This window comes from Pyrus communis, chromosome 14 (assembly GCF_963583255.1).
Source record: "Pyrus communis chromosome 14, drPyrComm1.1, whole genome shotgun sequence".
In the NCBI taxonomy this organism is placed as follows: domain Eukaryota; kingdom Viridiplantae; phylum Streptophyta; class Magnoliopsida; order Rosales; family Rosaceae; genus Pyrus; species Pyrus communis.
Genome location: NC_084816.1, coordinates 12,694,302 through 12,711,269, shown reverse-complemented (window position 1 = coordinate 12,711,269; position 16,968 = coordinate 12,694,302). Strand labels below are relative to the sequence as shown.

General features: G+C 34.1%; 2 protein-coding genes across 3 annotated transcripts; one reads left to right on the top strand and one right to left on the bottom strand.

Annotated features, from left to right (window-relative positions):
* Window positions 1-8,282: 8,282 nt before the first annotated feature.
* LOC137715827 (transcription factor E2FB-like) lies at window positions 8,283-15,004 on the top strand. Of its 2 annotated transcripts, none has more exons than XM_068455175.1 (14): window positions 8,283-8,759; window positions 11,041-11,230; window positions 11,410-11,469; window positions 11,601-11,686; window positions 11,761-11,849; window positions 11,972-12,026; window positions 12,845-12,897; window positions 13,049-13,099; window positions 13,234-13,282; window positions 13,406-13,471; window positions 13,563-13,639; window positions 13,759-13,981; window positions 14,234-14,300; window positions 14,412-15,004. In XM_068455175.1, exons 1-14 carry the CDS (start codon window positions 8,568-8,570, stop codon window positions 14,549-14,551), a joined length of 1,398 nt encoding a protein of 465 aa, XP_068311276.1. In that variant the 5' UTR covers window positions 8,283-8,567; the 3' UTR covers window positions 14,552-15,004. The 2 variants fall into 2 exon arrangements, with proteins under 2 accessions (XP_068311276.1, XP_068311275.1); XM_068455174.1 differs by having other exon boundaries at window positions 11,038-11,230.
* Window positions 15,005-15,307: 303 nt separating this feature from the next.
* On the bottom strand, window positions 15,308-15,733 carry LOC137714385 (uncharacterized). The gene is made up of 2 exons (XM_068453617.1): window positions 15,560-15,733; window positions 15,308-15,451 (listed from the first exon to the last, which is right to left on the bottom strand). Exons 1-2 carry the CDS (start codon window positions 15,731-15,733, stop codon window positions 15,308-15,310), a joined length of 318 nt encoding a protein of 105 aa, XP_068309718.1.
* Window positions 15,734-16,968: the final 1,235 nt, after the last annotated feature.

The following is a 16,968-nucleotide window of genomic DNA, read 5'->3' as shown; positions in this document are numbered from 1 at the left end:
AGGACAGAAAGGAAGAGGGGCTGACGGCAACAGAGAGAAGAGAGATATCTAATTACGAGGTGTGTGTTGTATCACCACATTATGCCTTTATTTATAGTAGTAAAGAAGGTTAAATTCTTACTCTATTAGGATTACAACTCTAATAAGAATTTAATTACTATACGGAATATACAAAGATACTCCTAGATACACTAGGATTTACACAATCACATTCCTAATCCAATAGGACTGCAACATTTACTTATATGTAATAGTAATTTGAGTTTTTAGTTCAAAATACATTTGTACTTTTATGATTTTATTATACAACATGGAAGTTTCTAATTAAAAGTAAAATAATGTAATGAAATTAATAATGTATTTTAATCTTTTTAAGGTCTTAAATTAAATTCGATAAGAATTTAGTCAAATTCGTAATCGATGCTTATCGGATTTGGACCTACAAATTAGGTTTGATGATCCAAATAAGAGCCGAATCTGTTAACCTAATTATAAATGAATCCAGATATGGATCAAAGTTTTCAAATCGAATTCAACCCGTTTATAGATCTACTTATTAATGTTATCATTGCTAAATCAATGCCATGTGTATAAAATAAAATAAAATAAAAGATCATTTAATATTTTGAATATGCTTCAATTATATCAGGAAATAATGGAAACATCAATTTACCATTTTAATGAAATATAGGCCGTCTTTTTTTTTTTTCATTTTCAAAATTCTTTTTTTATTTTTTTTCAAAAAACGTAGACCAGCTGCATCTTTCGTTTTAAAAAAAACTCAAGTTGCATCAACCTAATTGATGGAATGAGGTAAAGTGACACAAATAAAAGCACATAGGATAAAATGAGATATGATAGAGTAGTGGGTAAAATGAATGAGAAAGTGAAGGTAAAAGAGTCTCATATTGGTGAGAAGAGAAACCTTGTAAGAGTTTATAAGAGGTTGGACTACTCTCCATATTGCCAATTGGTTTTCTGGTTAAACCTCAACTTTCTTTATGGTATCAGAGCATGTTGGCCCACGTGTGAAACTCAATGGCTACATGTTTGTTGGAAAATTTAACATTATTATTATTATATTAAATTAAATAATTGAATGGAAATTAGAAGTGATGCCTTTTGGTAGAAAGATGTATCTATTCAAATGAAGAATTGCAACTTTTCATTCTTCATAAATAGTCACATGTTTTTCAAAGAAGTATCTCAATTTCTATAAATAGGGAAGCACCCTATAATTACTAAACAACTTTTAATCAATACATATTTTATATATATATATATATATATATATATATATATATATATATATATATATATATAACTAGGCCCTTTAAGGGAAGGGATCCCCATTTAAAAAAAAAAAAAAAAAAAAAAACAATAGGGATACCCTCTTGACCATTAGATTTGACTTTAATGAAATTCTGTGATTGAGATTAAATCACAGGCCACATAATCTCAACCACAAGATTTCATTAAAGCCGAATCTAATAGTTAAGAGGATGTCCCCTTTGTTTTTTTGAAAAATGGGGATCCCTTCCCTTAAAGGCTCAAGGGACAAACATTTTGACAAATATTTTTACACTTTTTTTAAACCTTTAGATTACAAAACATCCAAAGGTTCATATTCATTCATTAAATGACATGGACGCTTAAGTGGATTTTAACTAATATTAAACATAAAAATGAAATCCAAAATGCATAAAATATGGAAGGTAATTAAAAATAAAATTAAAAAGGAAGAAACCCTAGTTTTAAGCGTGCAAACAAGAAAGGAGGTAGAATTCCATTGATTTGAAGTATTGCAACCTCCATCTCCCTCTTTGCCGATGAGGTCTGCAACTTTCATAGGATTGATATGGGATTTGATGCCTTTAACAATGAATTAAGCTATTAGTCTCTTGAATCTTCATTACATAAGCAAAACGTACAAAACAGTAAACCGTATATTATTGTTCATACATGTAGGGTGATTAAATTAGGTTTTGCAAAATCTTTTTAGTTTTGTCGATTTAGCTCATTGATGATTTTTCTACTTTTTTTAGCTTTTCGAATCAAACAAACAACTTGATTTCATTCATTTGTGCTTTCATTTTTTTTATTTTATTATTATAGCAGTTTCGTTTCCATTAAGTATTAATCCAATCCCTAGCATCACTTTTTTGTTTTTAATCATTCCTTTTTTTATTATTTATTAGGGTTCATTTTTTATAAAATGAAAGAGGAGATTTCATCCAAGGCATTGCAGGGAGGGAGACGTTGGTTACAGTATTTTCACGTTTTTTTTTTTTTTTTTTTTTGTGATTTTTTATGCTAGGTTCAAAGTTTGATTATTGGTTTTTTCAGTTTTATCCTATTAGATATTAATTTTTAATTTAGATTAGTGTTTTCCTTATTAGTTATAATCCACATCATCATCCAAGTCATTTAATGTTTAAAACTCTCCACATCACTCTTAATCTAGACCGTTGAATGTAATAAAATCTAAAGGCTACAAGGAAGTGTACAAATGTTTGTCAAAATATTTGTCCCTTGATCCTATCCCATAGATATACACACACACACACATACATACATAGTGCACTAAATATTAAAGAGTTGCACTGAGTCCATTCGAGAGAGTTTTCAACACAATCGTGGTTCATGGAACCTTGTGGTTTGGAGTGTGACTATTACAAGAACGTGGTCGTTGTATCCTGAAAGACAAGTGCCAATCAGCCATGAGCACCACAGTAGAGCGTAAACTTGTCTTAAGGACAGAGTGTCCAACACTTGCCTCGACCGTATTTCTTGGTTTTTCTAATCCATCATATCATGTTCATTTAACATTGGTTACTCATGTGCACGTGTTACTTTGATATATAATTGCATGAATTATTTCTTGATTTTCTATGTGATTTAATATAGCAATTAGATTACAAATTTTCTAACATGTTCCATGTCACCCAATTTATGTTGTTCACGTGTTTGACTTGAAAATTCGTCATGCGTGAAGGAGTATGTGAGAATGTAAAGGTCAAAGAATCCCACGTTAGTGAGAAGAGAAATGTTGAAAGAGATTATGAGAGTTTAAAAACCTCAACTTTCTTCATAAAATACTGAAAAATAACTAAAAATAAGCCAAGTATGAACACCCGGATATGTCATATCAATTATCAAGGAAGAAAATTCGCTAGAAGTTGATGGAATTATTATTGTAGGTAGATAATAGATTTTATATTTAAATTCCAGTGAGGATGATGACAAGTTGGCCTCCAAACTTTGGTTCCATACTGAAAAGACTTACGGATTTTTTTCATAACCATTATATTTTTAATTTTCAAACTGTAAAATTTAAAATTTGTTTGATTACTAATTTCAATTTTTGGTTTTCAAATCAAGCTAAATTTTGAAGTATCTTTAAAATCAATTTAAGATCACAAGTTTAAGTTGGCTTTTATTACAAAATGTAATTAGACAGAGCATCTTATAGCTAAGCTAAGAAATACAATATTAAAAAAATTATTAGACTCTAAACTAAGAATTGCAATAGATTAAAAAGATTAAAAAAGAATGATAATGTTAGAAATAAAATATTAAACAGAGAATAGGGATAGAGATAGCTAGAGACGAGAGAGATTGGGAAGAGAAATTTAAAGTATTATTTCATTTTTATTAGAGAGCTTAATTATAGGCTTAGGATTTACATTATTATTATTATTAGTAGTAGTATTATTATTATTATATTAAATTAAATAATTGAATAGAAATTAGAAGTAATGCCTTTTGGTAGAAAGATGTATCTATTCAAATGAAGAGTTGCAATTTTTGACTCTTCATAAATAGTCACATGTTTTTTAAAGAAGTATCTCAAATTCTATAAATAAGGAAGCACCCTATAATCATTAAACAACTTTTAATCAATACATATATTATATATGTATACAGGCCCTTTAAGGGAAGGGACCCCCATTTAAAAAAAAAAGGGGGACACCATCTTGATCATTAGATTTGACTTTAATGAAATTCTATGACTGTGATTAAATCATAGGCCACAGAATCTCAACCGTAGGATTTCATTAAAGCCAAATCTAATGGTTAAGAGGATGTCCCCATTTTTTTTTTTTTTTTTTGAAAAATGGGGATCCCTTCCCTTAAAGGCTCAAGGGACCAACATTTTGACAAATATTTTTACACTTTTTTTAAACCTTTAGATTACAAAACATCCAAGGGTTCATATTCATTCATTAAATGACATGGATGTTTAAGTGGATTTTAACTAATATTAAACATAAAAATAAAATTCAAAAAGCATAAAATATGGAAGGTAATTAAAAATAAAAATAAAAAAAGGAATAAATCCTAGTTTTAAGCGTGCATACAAGAAAGGAGGTAGAATTCCATTGATTTGAAGTATTGTAATCTCCATCTCCCTCTTTGTCGATGAGGTCTACAACTTTCATAGGATTGATATGAAATTTGATGCCTTCTACAACGAATCAAGCTATTAGTCACTTGAATCTTCATTACATAAGCAAAACGTACAAAACACTAAACCGTATATTATTGTTCATATTTGTAGGGTGATTAAATTCGGTTTTGCAAAATCTTTTTAATTTTGTTGATTTAGCTCATTAATGATTTTTCTACTTTTTCTTAGCTTTTCAAATCAACCAAACAACTTGATTTCATTTGTTTGCACTTTCATTTTTTTTTTAATTTTTTTTATTATAGGAGTTTCGTTTCCGCTGAGTATTAATCCAATCCCTAGTATCACCTTTTTTTTTAATCATTCTTTTTTTGTTATTTATTAGGGTTCATTTTTTATAAAATGAAAGAGGATATTTCATCCAAGGCATTGCAGGGAGGGAGATGTTGGTTACAATATTTTCAATTTTTTGTTTTTCTTATTTTTTTATATTTTTTACGCTAGGTTCAAAGTTTGATTATTGGTTTTTTTCAATTGTATCCTATTAGATATTAATTTTTAATTTACATTAGTGTTTTCTTTATTAGTTATAATCCATATCATCATCCAAGTCATTTAATGTTTAAAACTCTCCACATCACTCCTAATCTAGACCGTCGAATGTTATAAAATCTAAAGGCTATAAGGAAGTGTACAAATGTTTGTCAAAATATTTGTCCCTTGATCCCCTATATATATATATATAGTGCACTAAATATTAAGGAGTTGCACCGAGTCCATTTGAGAGAGTTTTCAACACAATCGTGGTTCATGGAGCCTTGTGGTTTGGAGTGCGACTATTACAAGGACGTGGTCGTTGTATCCTGGGAGACAAGTGCCAATCAACCATGAGCACCATAGTGGAGCGTAAACTTGTCTTAAGGACAGAGTGTCCAACACTTGCCTCGACCGTATTTCTAGATTTTTTCTAATCATTATGTCATGTTCATTTAACATTGGTTACTCATGTGGATGCGTTACTTTGATATATAATTGCATGAATTATTTCTTGATTTTCTATGTGATTTAATATAGCAATTAGATTACAAATTTTCCAACATGTTCCATGTCACCCAATTTATGTTATTCACGTGTTTGACTTGAAAATTCGCCATGCGTGAAGGAGTATGTGAGAATGTAAAGGTCAAAGAATCCCACGTTAGTGAGAAGAGAAACGTTGAAAGAGATTATGAGAGTTTAAAAACCTCAACTTTCTTCATAAAATACTGAAAAATAACTAAAAATAAGCCAAGTATGAACACCCGGATATGTCATATCAATTATCAAGGAAGAAAATTCGCTAGGTGTTGATGGAATTATTATAGTAGGTAGATAATAGATTTTATATTTAAATTCCAGTGAGGTTGATAACAAGTTGGCCTCCAAACTTTGGTTCCATACTGAAAAGACTTACGGATTTTTTTCATAACCATTATATTTTTAATTTTCAAACTGTAAAATTTAAAATTTGTTTGATTACTAATTTCAATTTTTGGTTTTCAAATCAAGCTAAATTTTGAAGTATCTTTAAAATCAATTTAAGATCACAAGTTTAAGTTGGCTTTTATTACAAAATGTAATTAGACAGAGCATCTGTGACATCCCACATCGCCCAGGGGAGTGATCCTTATATGTATATTTCCATCTCTACCTAGCACGAGACCTTTTGGGAGCTCACTGGCTTTGGGTTTCGTAGGAACTTCGAAGTTAAGCGAGAAGGGGGCTAGAGCAATCCCATGATGGGTGACCCACTGGGAAGTTGCTCGTGAGTTCCCAAAGACAAAACCGTGAGGGAATGGTAAGCCCAAAGTGGACAATATCGTGCTACGGTGGTGGAGCAGGCCCGGGAAGTGGTCCTTCCAGGCCGGGATGTGACAACATCTTATAGCTAAGCTAAGAAATACAATATTAAAAAAATTATTAGACTCTAAACTAAGAAATGCAATAGTTTAAAAAGATTACAAAAGAATGATAATGTTAGAAATAAAATATTAAACAGAGAATAGGGATAGAGATAGCTAGAGACGAGAGAGATTGGGAAGAGAAATTTAAAGTGTTATTTCATTTTTATTTGAGAGCTTAATTATAGGCTTAGGATTTACATAAACTTTTTTTTATCTAATTACATATTTACCCAAAAGTGAACAGCCAGATAATAGATATAATATTTGCAACACTCCTGCTACTTAGTACTACGGTCTAGTGGTATTCATCTTCACTTGTAAGTGAGAGGTTTTAGGTTCGATTTTCCCCAAAAGCGAAATTGAACCACATTATTGCTTTCAGGGGGACAAAACCAAAACGAAGGAGAAAAATATGGCACTACGTTTATGAAACATTAATATGGTGGTGGATGCGCATAATGTTGCCTTACTAAAACTCTGCCAAGAAAAACTCAATTGCATAAAAATCTAGTAGAAGGTATGGTGGTGGACGCGCATAATGTTGCCTTACTAAAACTCTGTCAGGAAAAACTCAGTTGGATAAAAATCTAGTAGAAGGGAAAAGAGCATAGCGCTTATATTTACGTTTCAACATATTATTGAAGACTTCCCTCGATGAATAACTTTGCTAGACAATTGACTCTCTCGATGGTAGTAAGCTTTGATTTGATTGGTCATCATTGACAAGTTTGAAGTGATATGACTTTAGTCTTCAAGAAATTGAACTTCAGTAGAACTTGCCCCTGAAAAGTGTGAAAATTTATGAAGTTTACAATAACCTTTTATATACCTAAAAATAACAAAGGGAATTGTTATTGACACTTCAAAAATCTCATTTTACAATCCAAACTTTCTATATTTGGAAAGAAAAATACAATTGTGAGGAGTGTAGAATGAGATTTTTGAAGTTCCAATAACACTTCTCTTAACAAATAAATACAAAAAGAAAATCTTAGATTCAAAATAAATTAAGAGTAGTTTAAACTCCATCATAAATATAAACCATACATACAAATAGCTTCATATGGCTTTCAATAGTTCTATAAAAATATGAACTCTTTTAAGAGTATGTAGAAATAATATAGTAGTATTTTAATCTTTGAGATTGACATAAGTCCTCACTTTGGTCCTTAAGATTTAAAATCGATATATGTGGTTCTTAAGTATGTCTACCATCAATCATTTTGGTCATTTCGTAAAAAATCTCTCTTAAAAATAAGGACCAAAATGAAAAAAATACCCTTAATTTTATAAATAATGGGCCAAAATGATTTGAAAAATATTGAGGGTATTTTTGATCATTTTTCGTTATGTAACAGAGATTTTTCACGGAATGACGAAAATAACAAAAATATTCTCAATTTATTAAACATTTTGGCCCATTGTTTCTAAGAGAGATTTTTCTCATTTTGGTCCTTATTTTTAAGAGAATTTTTTCACGGAATGACCAAAATGATTGATGAGTGGACAAAATTAGAGACTAATTATATTAATTTTAAATCTCAGGAATCAAAGTGAAGAGTTATGCCAATTTCAAGGGCTATATATAATCCCGCTCTTGTAGTATTCATATCATTCTTTTATACGTTTAGTTTTATGTTGAAATGAAGAGCGTCTCTTGCTGACAACGTGTTAGAATTAAAATATGAAATAAATAATAAAATTGAGACAGATTGAGAGAAGGAATTATAATTATCATTTCCTTCTCATTAGGGTGCTATTTATAGGTTTAAGATTTACATAGAAAGTGTTCTAACTAGTTACATCTTACATATTCACTTAAAAGTGAACAACCAAATACTAAATATAATATTTAGTAAATAATAAATAAATAAATAAATAGCTATGAAAAAGGTGATTGCTTCCCTCCATATCTATATCCGAACCAAATTCCCTCCTTCTTTCCTTTCCCTCGTTTTCTGCTCTCTCTCTCACCCCTCCCTCCCGCTTTTTTATTTTACCAAACACAACCACCACTACCGCCGCCGTGCCGCTCCAGATCTCGCCATCTCACCCACCACTCGCCCCATCACCTCACAACTTTCCCTCAATTTCAATTTCCTATTCCATTTCCTTCAATTTCCTCCAGTTTTTCCCGATCCCTCCTTTTCTCTCTCTCCCCCTCCCCAAAAAATTAAAACAAAACCTCAAAACCCACAATCGGGTCGGGTCGCTGGATGTCGGGCTCGCGGGCTCCAAACCCGCCGGCGCAACCGCCACAGCCGGTCATGCAGCAACCCCTGAAGCGGCAACTCCCCTTCTCCTCCATGAAGCCGCCGTTTTCAGCTGCTGCAGACTACCACGGCTTCCTTCCCGACCCCCGCCAAACCACCGATCAAGAAACCTACGGCATAACCGTTAAGACCCCTGTGAGTGTTTGCCTTTTTATTTATTTATTAAAATATTTATGTAATTTTTGGACTATTGTTTTGGAGATCTGCTTAATTAGTGAGTGTAATTACTAATTTAGGGGTTTTATTTTACTGAAATTAGTGATTGGAACTAGTTCTAATGCTTTGGATTTTGTTCAAATTGTCTGTTTTGACTGGGTTGTCGTGTTAGTATTTGGGATTTAGGTGGAATTCTAATGCTGTTAGTGTGATTGCAGTTGGGGAAGATCTAGATCATGATAGTCTTCGTCCCCGGTCAACAAAGGCGGGTTTTTTGGGAAAATGAAAAGGCACATTAGGTTTTTTGATGATTAAGTGGGAGTGATTGTTAATTTCTTAGGCTAGGGTATTATTTTACAATCTATAAATTGATGTCCTATTATGCCCTGACCTCTGTACTTTAACTAGTGGACTTGTTGCGTTGTGAGTGCATCAATATGCGTTTAATCAAGAGTTGTTACTCGAATATATACACTATACAGTACGGAGTAGTATTTTGGTGAATTGATTGTATAGAAACTTGTTGAGTTAGGTGTATGTTTCCTATGATTTATTTGGGTCAGGTATCAAGTTTATTGATGGGTGATATGTGATAGAACAGCATAGGAAATATCTATGACTGAACAAGTTGCCTATTGCTTTTCATATTATATGTTGCATATACTTGTTGGCAGGATCTTGTAATAGTAGTGCTAACTTCTGATAAAGTTGAAATGAATGTCAATCAACTCTTCTGATCTAATTTTGGAGTGGTTCTGTGGGTAACACTTTTGCTTAATAACTTTTTGTTAGAAGCAGCCCAAGTGCTTTTTCCTACGTATTCACTTGGAAGTTTTGACAAAACACCTATCGATCATTTCTCAAGAAACCCCAAAGTGCTTCACTGATCCCATAAATCATGGTAGCTCATTCTTCCAAACACTATAGAAAGTACTTTTGACACTTCCAAAAGCTATTACTAAGATCTCCAAATGCATTTTTTCAATTTTCTGTTGTATGTTTGTCCTTGATGCATTAAAACCAACAAACAAAGATGATAGCATTGTTAATTGAAATAATATCTGCTGCTTACATGTATATCTACACACCCAACAGTAAAAAGAAAATTTTAAAGAATTTGTTTGTCACTGTCTTTTCTTGGATTTGGTATTTGTTAGACCAATCTCTCCAAACTATGTTGATGACTGAATGAAATACTACATATCAATCTCTAAATTACTGTATGTTGTTAATGTCCCAATCTTAAGCTACTATTGAGAGATTCAAGTGGTTAGCTGATGTTCTATCTTTCGTAGTAACAGTAACATGTTATGTTACATGACTACATTCGGTATTCAGGACCTTTGATCATGTGGAATCATAACTGAATGTGTGGTTTTATCTACAAACAAAGATAATAGATCGTTTGGGAACACACACACAAACACACTCTCTCCTCTTTTGGTATCTGTTCCCCTTGGAGACTTTTAAGTTAATTTTTCACGTAAAGGCCCTGCACATATCTTGGGGCATGCTTCTTAAGGATGCTGATATTGTTAAATTCTTGTTGTTGCACTGGTTGTTTGCCTTGTGATTCTTCCGCTTTACTTATGATCAGCCTCTGTGTTTACTGCATTCGAGTGTGAACAGCGCATACAAAAGTTGTTCCAAAATAAAGTTTGCATATTTCTTGATATGCAGTGTTTATTCTATTTAATAATTATGTATTGTTCATGAAGCCTTCTTGGCCAACCTACCTTCTGGGAGTTGCCTTTCAATGCCAGTGGTTGTACTGCCTAGTTTTTTTGTGTGTTCTGAATTTTTTATGCAGTATAGACAAGTTGGTTCTTTGTACAAAATTTCAAATACCGTAGTATTCTATAGAGGAAATTTATCAAATGTAATTTATTGAATATACGGTTTAGGAAATAAGAGAATGAATAACAATTGGTTTTCCCTTAATGGCAATGGTGTTTATTTCTCTGCTGTGACTGTGTAGAGGTTAGAATGCTCTAGAGATTAGACTGGATCTGTAGAATTTTGAATATGTGATTCCTTAAGTTTATAATTTGGAGTGTGTTGTCCCCTTGAAACTTAAGTTGGTTTGAATGTTCTTGTTAACATTGAATGTAATTGGATGCTTATAATAATCATTCTCTTCATAGTTATTATTTATGTTGAATTGAGCATTAGTTTTTATGTTTGTAATTATTTATGTGATATGGTTTGTTCATTTGGTGCTAATTTTATGTTTTGGAAAAACTGAATGGTGGGTTAGCAGCTAAAAAGGAAGAGTGATGCAGTAGATTGTGAAGCCGAGTCTAGTGATAGGACAGCTGCTCCTGGATACACTGACGTAGGTAACAGCCCCCTCCAGACTCCTATGTCAACCAAGGTTGGAAAGGCGAACAAAACATCAAGGCTTACAAAGTGCAGCAAATCTGGACCGCGGACTCCGGCTTCCAATGTGGGTGAGTGTTGCTAATAAAATATTTTGCCAAGGCCCTAGCCACTTATTCTGAGGAAAATTTGAATTGACTTCGAAGAATGGATTAGTTGCTTGTTTCGTAAAGAATGAATTACTTGATGGTACAATAATTTACTAGAGTTGCATAGTCTATTACCAGCATCTAATCTGTATGATTGACAGGTTCTCCTTCTGGTGCTAATGTTACTCCGGCTGGTCCATGTCGTTTTGACAGTTCCCTAGGTAACAGAACATTTGACTATGTTTTTGTTAACTGATTTTCAATTATTATTTAGGCTCTTCATGAGAAAATTAAGTTAAAATTTTCATCAGCCATTTACTAGAATAAAATATTACTTATTGTCTCCATTCAGGTCTCTTAACAAAGAAGTTTATCAATCTGATCAAACATGCGGAAGATGGTATTCTAGATCTCAATAAAGCTGCTGATACTTTAGAGGTGACTACTTTCCTTTCTGTTGTAATATATTCTGTGTAAATGGTCTATTAATGAGAAGTGTTCTTTTCCTGTAGGTCCAAAAGAGGCGGATATATGATATAACAAATGTTCTCGAAGGAATTGGTCTCATAGAAAAGAAGCTCAAAAATAGAATTCAGTGGAAGTAAGGGATTCATTGGCCTTCTTTCCCGAAATTTAACAGCTTTTTTCTTTCCACTTTATATTAAAAATTTGATTATCCACTGTACATTAGAAGTCAATTAAACTGATTGATTGGTTGGTTAGGGGACTTGATGTCTCGAGGACAGGAGACGTGGACGAAAATTATCCTAGTTTACAGGTACAAGAAACAGTGAACTTTTTTATTGGCATGCTTATATTTCGATGACTCAGTCTTGCGTCAGCTTTTGACAGTTTATCTTTGTCTGCTTAGTAGTACTCATGCTGTTTGTGTTTGTATTTGTGTCATGTTTTTTTCTCTCTTCTTTTTGGATGTGTCAATCTCCAACCTCAAGGTTGCATTGACTTTGTAAGGAAGTAAATGGCCATATAAATCTGAATTGAACAGCCCATTACTGACTGGTTCAATTTCCTATGCAAATTGCTTTCCTTTTTTACACTCCAGCATGATATCGTTACTCAACCATGACATCAGTCATGTCAATGCAGTCCGCATGTTTTGTACGGTTCCAAATTTTAGTGTAATGCATTCGAATATGAAGAATTGGCATGACGACACAGGATATTATGCTCTTTACTTGTTTGTTGTAGATTTCAGTCGACATGTTTTTTCCATTCCCAATTTCTGTATAATACATTCAAATATCGATTGATATGCCAAAGCAGGATTTGCGTTTGTGATTAGAAACAGTTTGCTAGGATTTTGTCTAGTTGAGCTTGCTAGATTTCAGACCACATTTGTCCAGTTCCACTTCTGTGTTGTGTATTTTAATTTGAATGACTGGCATGAAAAGGCAGGATTTGCTTTCTCACCAGAAAGAGTTTTCCAAGGCTTTTGTTTGGTTGAGCTTGCTAATTACTGTCATGGTGGATTAAATTTATGTGCGAGCTGTTCCTTGAAAGTAGCAATGAAAATAATCTTTGCGTATATCTGAAGTACAGATATACTCATTCACTATATTTTATAATTTGTCTCAGGCACAACTTGAAAACCTATCTATTGAGGAGCGCAGATTAGATCAGCAAATAAGGTTACTTAGGATGATGTTACTTTTTCTTCTATTATTATTGTTGTTATTATTTCTATTGCTATTAGTTTTAGTATTATTATTATTCTGTTACTTTTTGTTGCTGTTGTTTTTGGTGAACTCTGGGTTGTGCTGAGGCTGTTAAATTGTCCAGAGAAATGCAGGAAAGGTTGAGGGACCTGAGTGTCGATGAAAGCAATAAGAAGTAAAGTTTTATCCTTTTATGTTCACCAATATTCATTTACCTTCATGGATGGTCAACATTGATCGGTTTTCAACTGTCCATTGTAATGCAATGCATGCACACACTTATCTCAGTTTACCTTTTTACTCTGATAGATGGCTTTTTGTCACCGAAGAAGACATTAAGGGCTTACCTTGCTTGCAGGTAAAATTTTGGTGTTTGCTATTCTCATCAATGCAACTGACATTGTTCTACATTCTGAAATTTCTTACAAAACGTTTTCCTTTGCGCTGTTAACCTGAATGTACAATTTATTTCTTCTGTCAGAATGAAACCTTAATAGCAATAAAGGCTCCACATGGCACCACTCTTGAAGTCCCAGATCCTGACGAGGTAGAGTTCAGGACAAAACGTTGTTTCATAAAATTTCTCTACTGGCTTGCATATCATTATTATTCGATCAAAATTTTCTTTCATGTAATAGGCTGTTGACTATCCCCAAAGGAGATACAGGATGGTTTTGAGAAGCACAATGGGTCCTATAGATGTTTACCTTGTCAGGTATTGTTGCTTCATGATCCATTATGATTACTTTACGAACAACAGTGAATGTCTTCTCCTGCTTGCCAAGTAAAAAATTACGATGAGTTTTAGTGATCTCTCTTTGTCTCTCATTGTAGTCAATTTGAGGAGAAGTTTGAGGAGATTAATGGTGTCGAAGTACCTGCAAATATCCCTGCAACTTCAGGCGCTAATGAAAACCCAGCTACAACAATGGTTTCAGAGGATAGAGGGAAGGATGTTGAACTGCAGGTACCAGATGATCATACAATGTCCGCTGATCCTACGGCTGCCCAGGACTTTACTGGTGGGATTATGAAGATTGTTCCCTCAGATGTTGATGTAAGTTTGGCTTCTAAATTGATTTTACCACTGCCTATTTGAAAGATGCGATATGCTACAAAAATTTTCTTAATTGGTCGGGTTCGGTGGAGTTAGCAAGAACTGTTTTCATTTCTCTTACATAATTTTGCAAACCCGGTATTTAATGGCTAACATGTTCTAGAGTTCTAGTTTTTTAGCCAAATACTGATCTTTTATGAACTTAAATAACTTTGACTTGTAGTGTGTCAACATTTCCTGTTACCTTTGCAGAGTGATACGGATTACTGGCTTTTATCAGATGCTGATATTAGTATCACAGACTTGTGGAGAACAGAACGTATCCTTGTGCCGAAAGATGTTATATTTCTTTTCACTTAGTTTTCTTTGTGTCTATATTTGACTGGTAAAAAATTTCTTTGGGTGAATTTCTTGACCATATCAACTATAGCTGGGGTTTTGTGGAATGATTTGGGTGCACTTGATCATGATTATCCGTTGGGTAATGTCAGCACACCACCTCGGCCCCAAACTCCGCCATCCAGCTTAATTGAAGTACCTTCTACTACCAGCAACCCTACGAAGACTTGAACGTATAAGTGATTCGTTAAATGAATCTAATTGTAGATGCAGGCATGTTTTGGGAACACCTATGATGTCCAACCATCTCCCGTATTTGTTTGACCGCGGAGGTTGGGTTGAAGGTTCGGGAAGCTGCCCAAGTGTTCCAGGAAGACCCATCGAAGGCACAAGGAACAACGTAATGGTGGGTGGAGGTACCTGTTTCATTGTACAATAATGTAATATAGAATAAGAGGTTACAATGGTTAGTACATCCTTGTATATATTAGAGTCTAATCAGCAGGCTTTTGTTGGAGTAACCGGAGTGAAGAAGGCTGGATATCGGCGGATAGAGAATGTTAGTATGGTCGTACGACCCCATAATCGCCTTGTTATGTTTTCAATTATTCTTATGCTGAGTTAGAATTGCTGCATTTTCGGATTCCGAATTACTTCATGACAGTTCGATTTGAAGGGTATAGTCCCCTACTCTCTCTCTGTAAAGCTTTGGGTTTCTTCATTGATCTCAATTTAAGATTTGAATTACTCAAGTAAAGCGTGTTCATGCGATGTTGAAGATGCCCAAACACACGATTTGAACGCATGAGTATGCCCAGGAGTGATTCATGCCTTTCTCTAAATAAAACCGAAAACCAACAAAAATCGAATGGAGATTTTGATGTGGATTATGGCTACACAACCTAAAGTTGCAATGCAGGAACTCCAAGTTCAAAAAAAAAAAAAAAAAACAAGGACCATATAGCACGCAATGAGTGAACACAGAAGCTAATTCTCCTTTTCGACTTTCTTTCCGATCCATCTGGCTACAACTGTCGGAGGAAACCTAATTGGAGAAGCAGCCTTGTGTGCAGCGTATGCCAAAGCGAAGGTCCCAACCTTCTCTCCGGTCTCGCCATCAGACATTCCCACCTGAAAAACACCATAGAATGAAGGGTCATTCTTCCACGTACAAAACGAATCAAGTTTGCATTGGGTTCATATGGTGATTGCTTGTACCTATTGCAGCAAAGCTTGGACATCAACGGCGGCGCCGATGAGTGCATAACATAACGAAAACGAGATGAGGGAGAGAGTGATGGATGTGGCTAAGTATGCCCCTCCATATTTTGCTAGCAGGTTCTTGGCTTCATCTCCCCTTGACGACTTCTCTTCTCCTTCCTTTCCTTCCTCTTTTGAGCTGAATATCTGCATGTTCCCATGACATTTTTGATCATAAATTGGACTTTGTCCACTCCAAAACTTCACCACTACTAAAACTAGCTTTAGTGATACCAACTGTTTACTACAAATTCCACTGTTTGGTGAGTGAGAAAACACTATGGTTAGGTGAGTCAGTAAAACCTCGAGCATGTATAGAGCATTGGGAACTTTAATTAAAAACTCTCGGTACTGTTCTGTCACATCCTAGTCTCGGCTCCGCCGTAGCACGATATTGTCCGCTTTGGGTCCTGGCCATTCCCACACGGTTTTGTTTATAGGAACTCAGACGAGAACTTTCTAGTGGGTCACCCATCTTGGGAATACTCTCGCCCGAACTCACTTAACTTTGGAGTTCCGATGGAATCCGAAGCCAGAATTGACATTTACTAAACTTAGCGTACAATTGATGTTCCCTCAATCTCTTTAGAACCAGAGTGAGATGTCTAGTATACTCTGCCTTAGATTTAGAATATACCAAAATATCATCGATGAAAACAATAACAAACTTGTCAAGATACGGGCGAAATACCCGATTCATTAAATCCATAAAGGCTGCTGGAGCATTGGTTAACCCAAATGGCATTACAAGAAACTCGTAATGCCCATATCGAGTTTGAAATGCTATCTTCGGAACATCCTCACGCTTGATCTTCAACTGATAATACCTAGATCTCAGATCAATCTTTGAAAATACACATGCACCTCGAAGCTGATAAAAAAGGTTGTCAATACGAGGTAACGGATAACGATCTTTAATCGTCACCCGGTTCAACTGTCGATAATCAATACACAACCTCAGAGTTCCGTCTTTCTTTCACACGTACAATACTAGAGCTCCCCACGGCGAAGTACTAGGCTGAATAAAACCCTTCACGTGACGGCCAGCATGTCTCAGCTTCAGTCGGGGTGTGTCAGTTCACTTTAATGAAAAACCACATTTTACACTAAAAAGTCAATTCTAGTACTATTCACTTTATCCTTTATTTTGTCCTTATCGTTAAAACTCAAAGTTTTGAAATCTTTTTCATTAGTTTTCCTTAGAGCATTTTCACTCATTTTGGTGGATTTGTATCTAAAACTAGACTTATGACAAGTACTATTCATTTAACTACAAACTGTCATGGCAGTTAAATTCACTTTCCACCCATTTTGAATAGTAGTTGACATGACAATTACTATTCTCAAATGTTTTAAAAGACGAAGGCGAAGCCAATGCATTTCTGAAT

What these genes read in the sequence shown, in the direction of transcription:
- LOC137715827 (XM_068455174.1), top strand. Translation starts at nt 8,568, where the DNA reads ATGTCGGGCTCGCGGGCTCCAAACCCGCCGGCGCAACCGCCACAGCCG. An exon ending in GCATAACCGTTAAGACCCCT is followed by an intron (nt 8,760 to 11,037) that starts GTGAGTGTTTGC and finishes ATGGTGGGTTAG; the next exon opens with CAGCTAAAAAGGAAGAGTGA. An exon ending in GACTCCGGCTTCCAATGTGG is followed by an intron (nt 11,231 to 11,409) that starts GTGAGTGTTGCT and finishes TATGATTGACAG; the next exon opens with GTTCTCCTTCTGGTGCTAAT.
- LOC137714385 (XM_068453617.1), bottom strand. Translation starts at nt 15,733, where the DNA reads ATGCAGATATTCAGCTCAAAAGAGGAAGGAAAGGAAGGAGAAGAGAAG. An exon ending in TCATCGGCGCCGCCGTTGAT is followed by an intron (nt 15,452 to 15,559) that starts GTCCAAGCTTTG and finishes GGTGTTTTTCAG; the next exon opens with GTGGGAATGTCTGATGGCGA.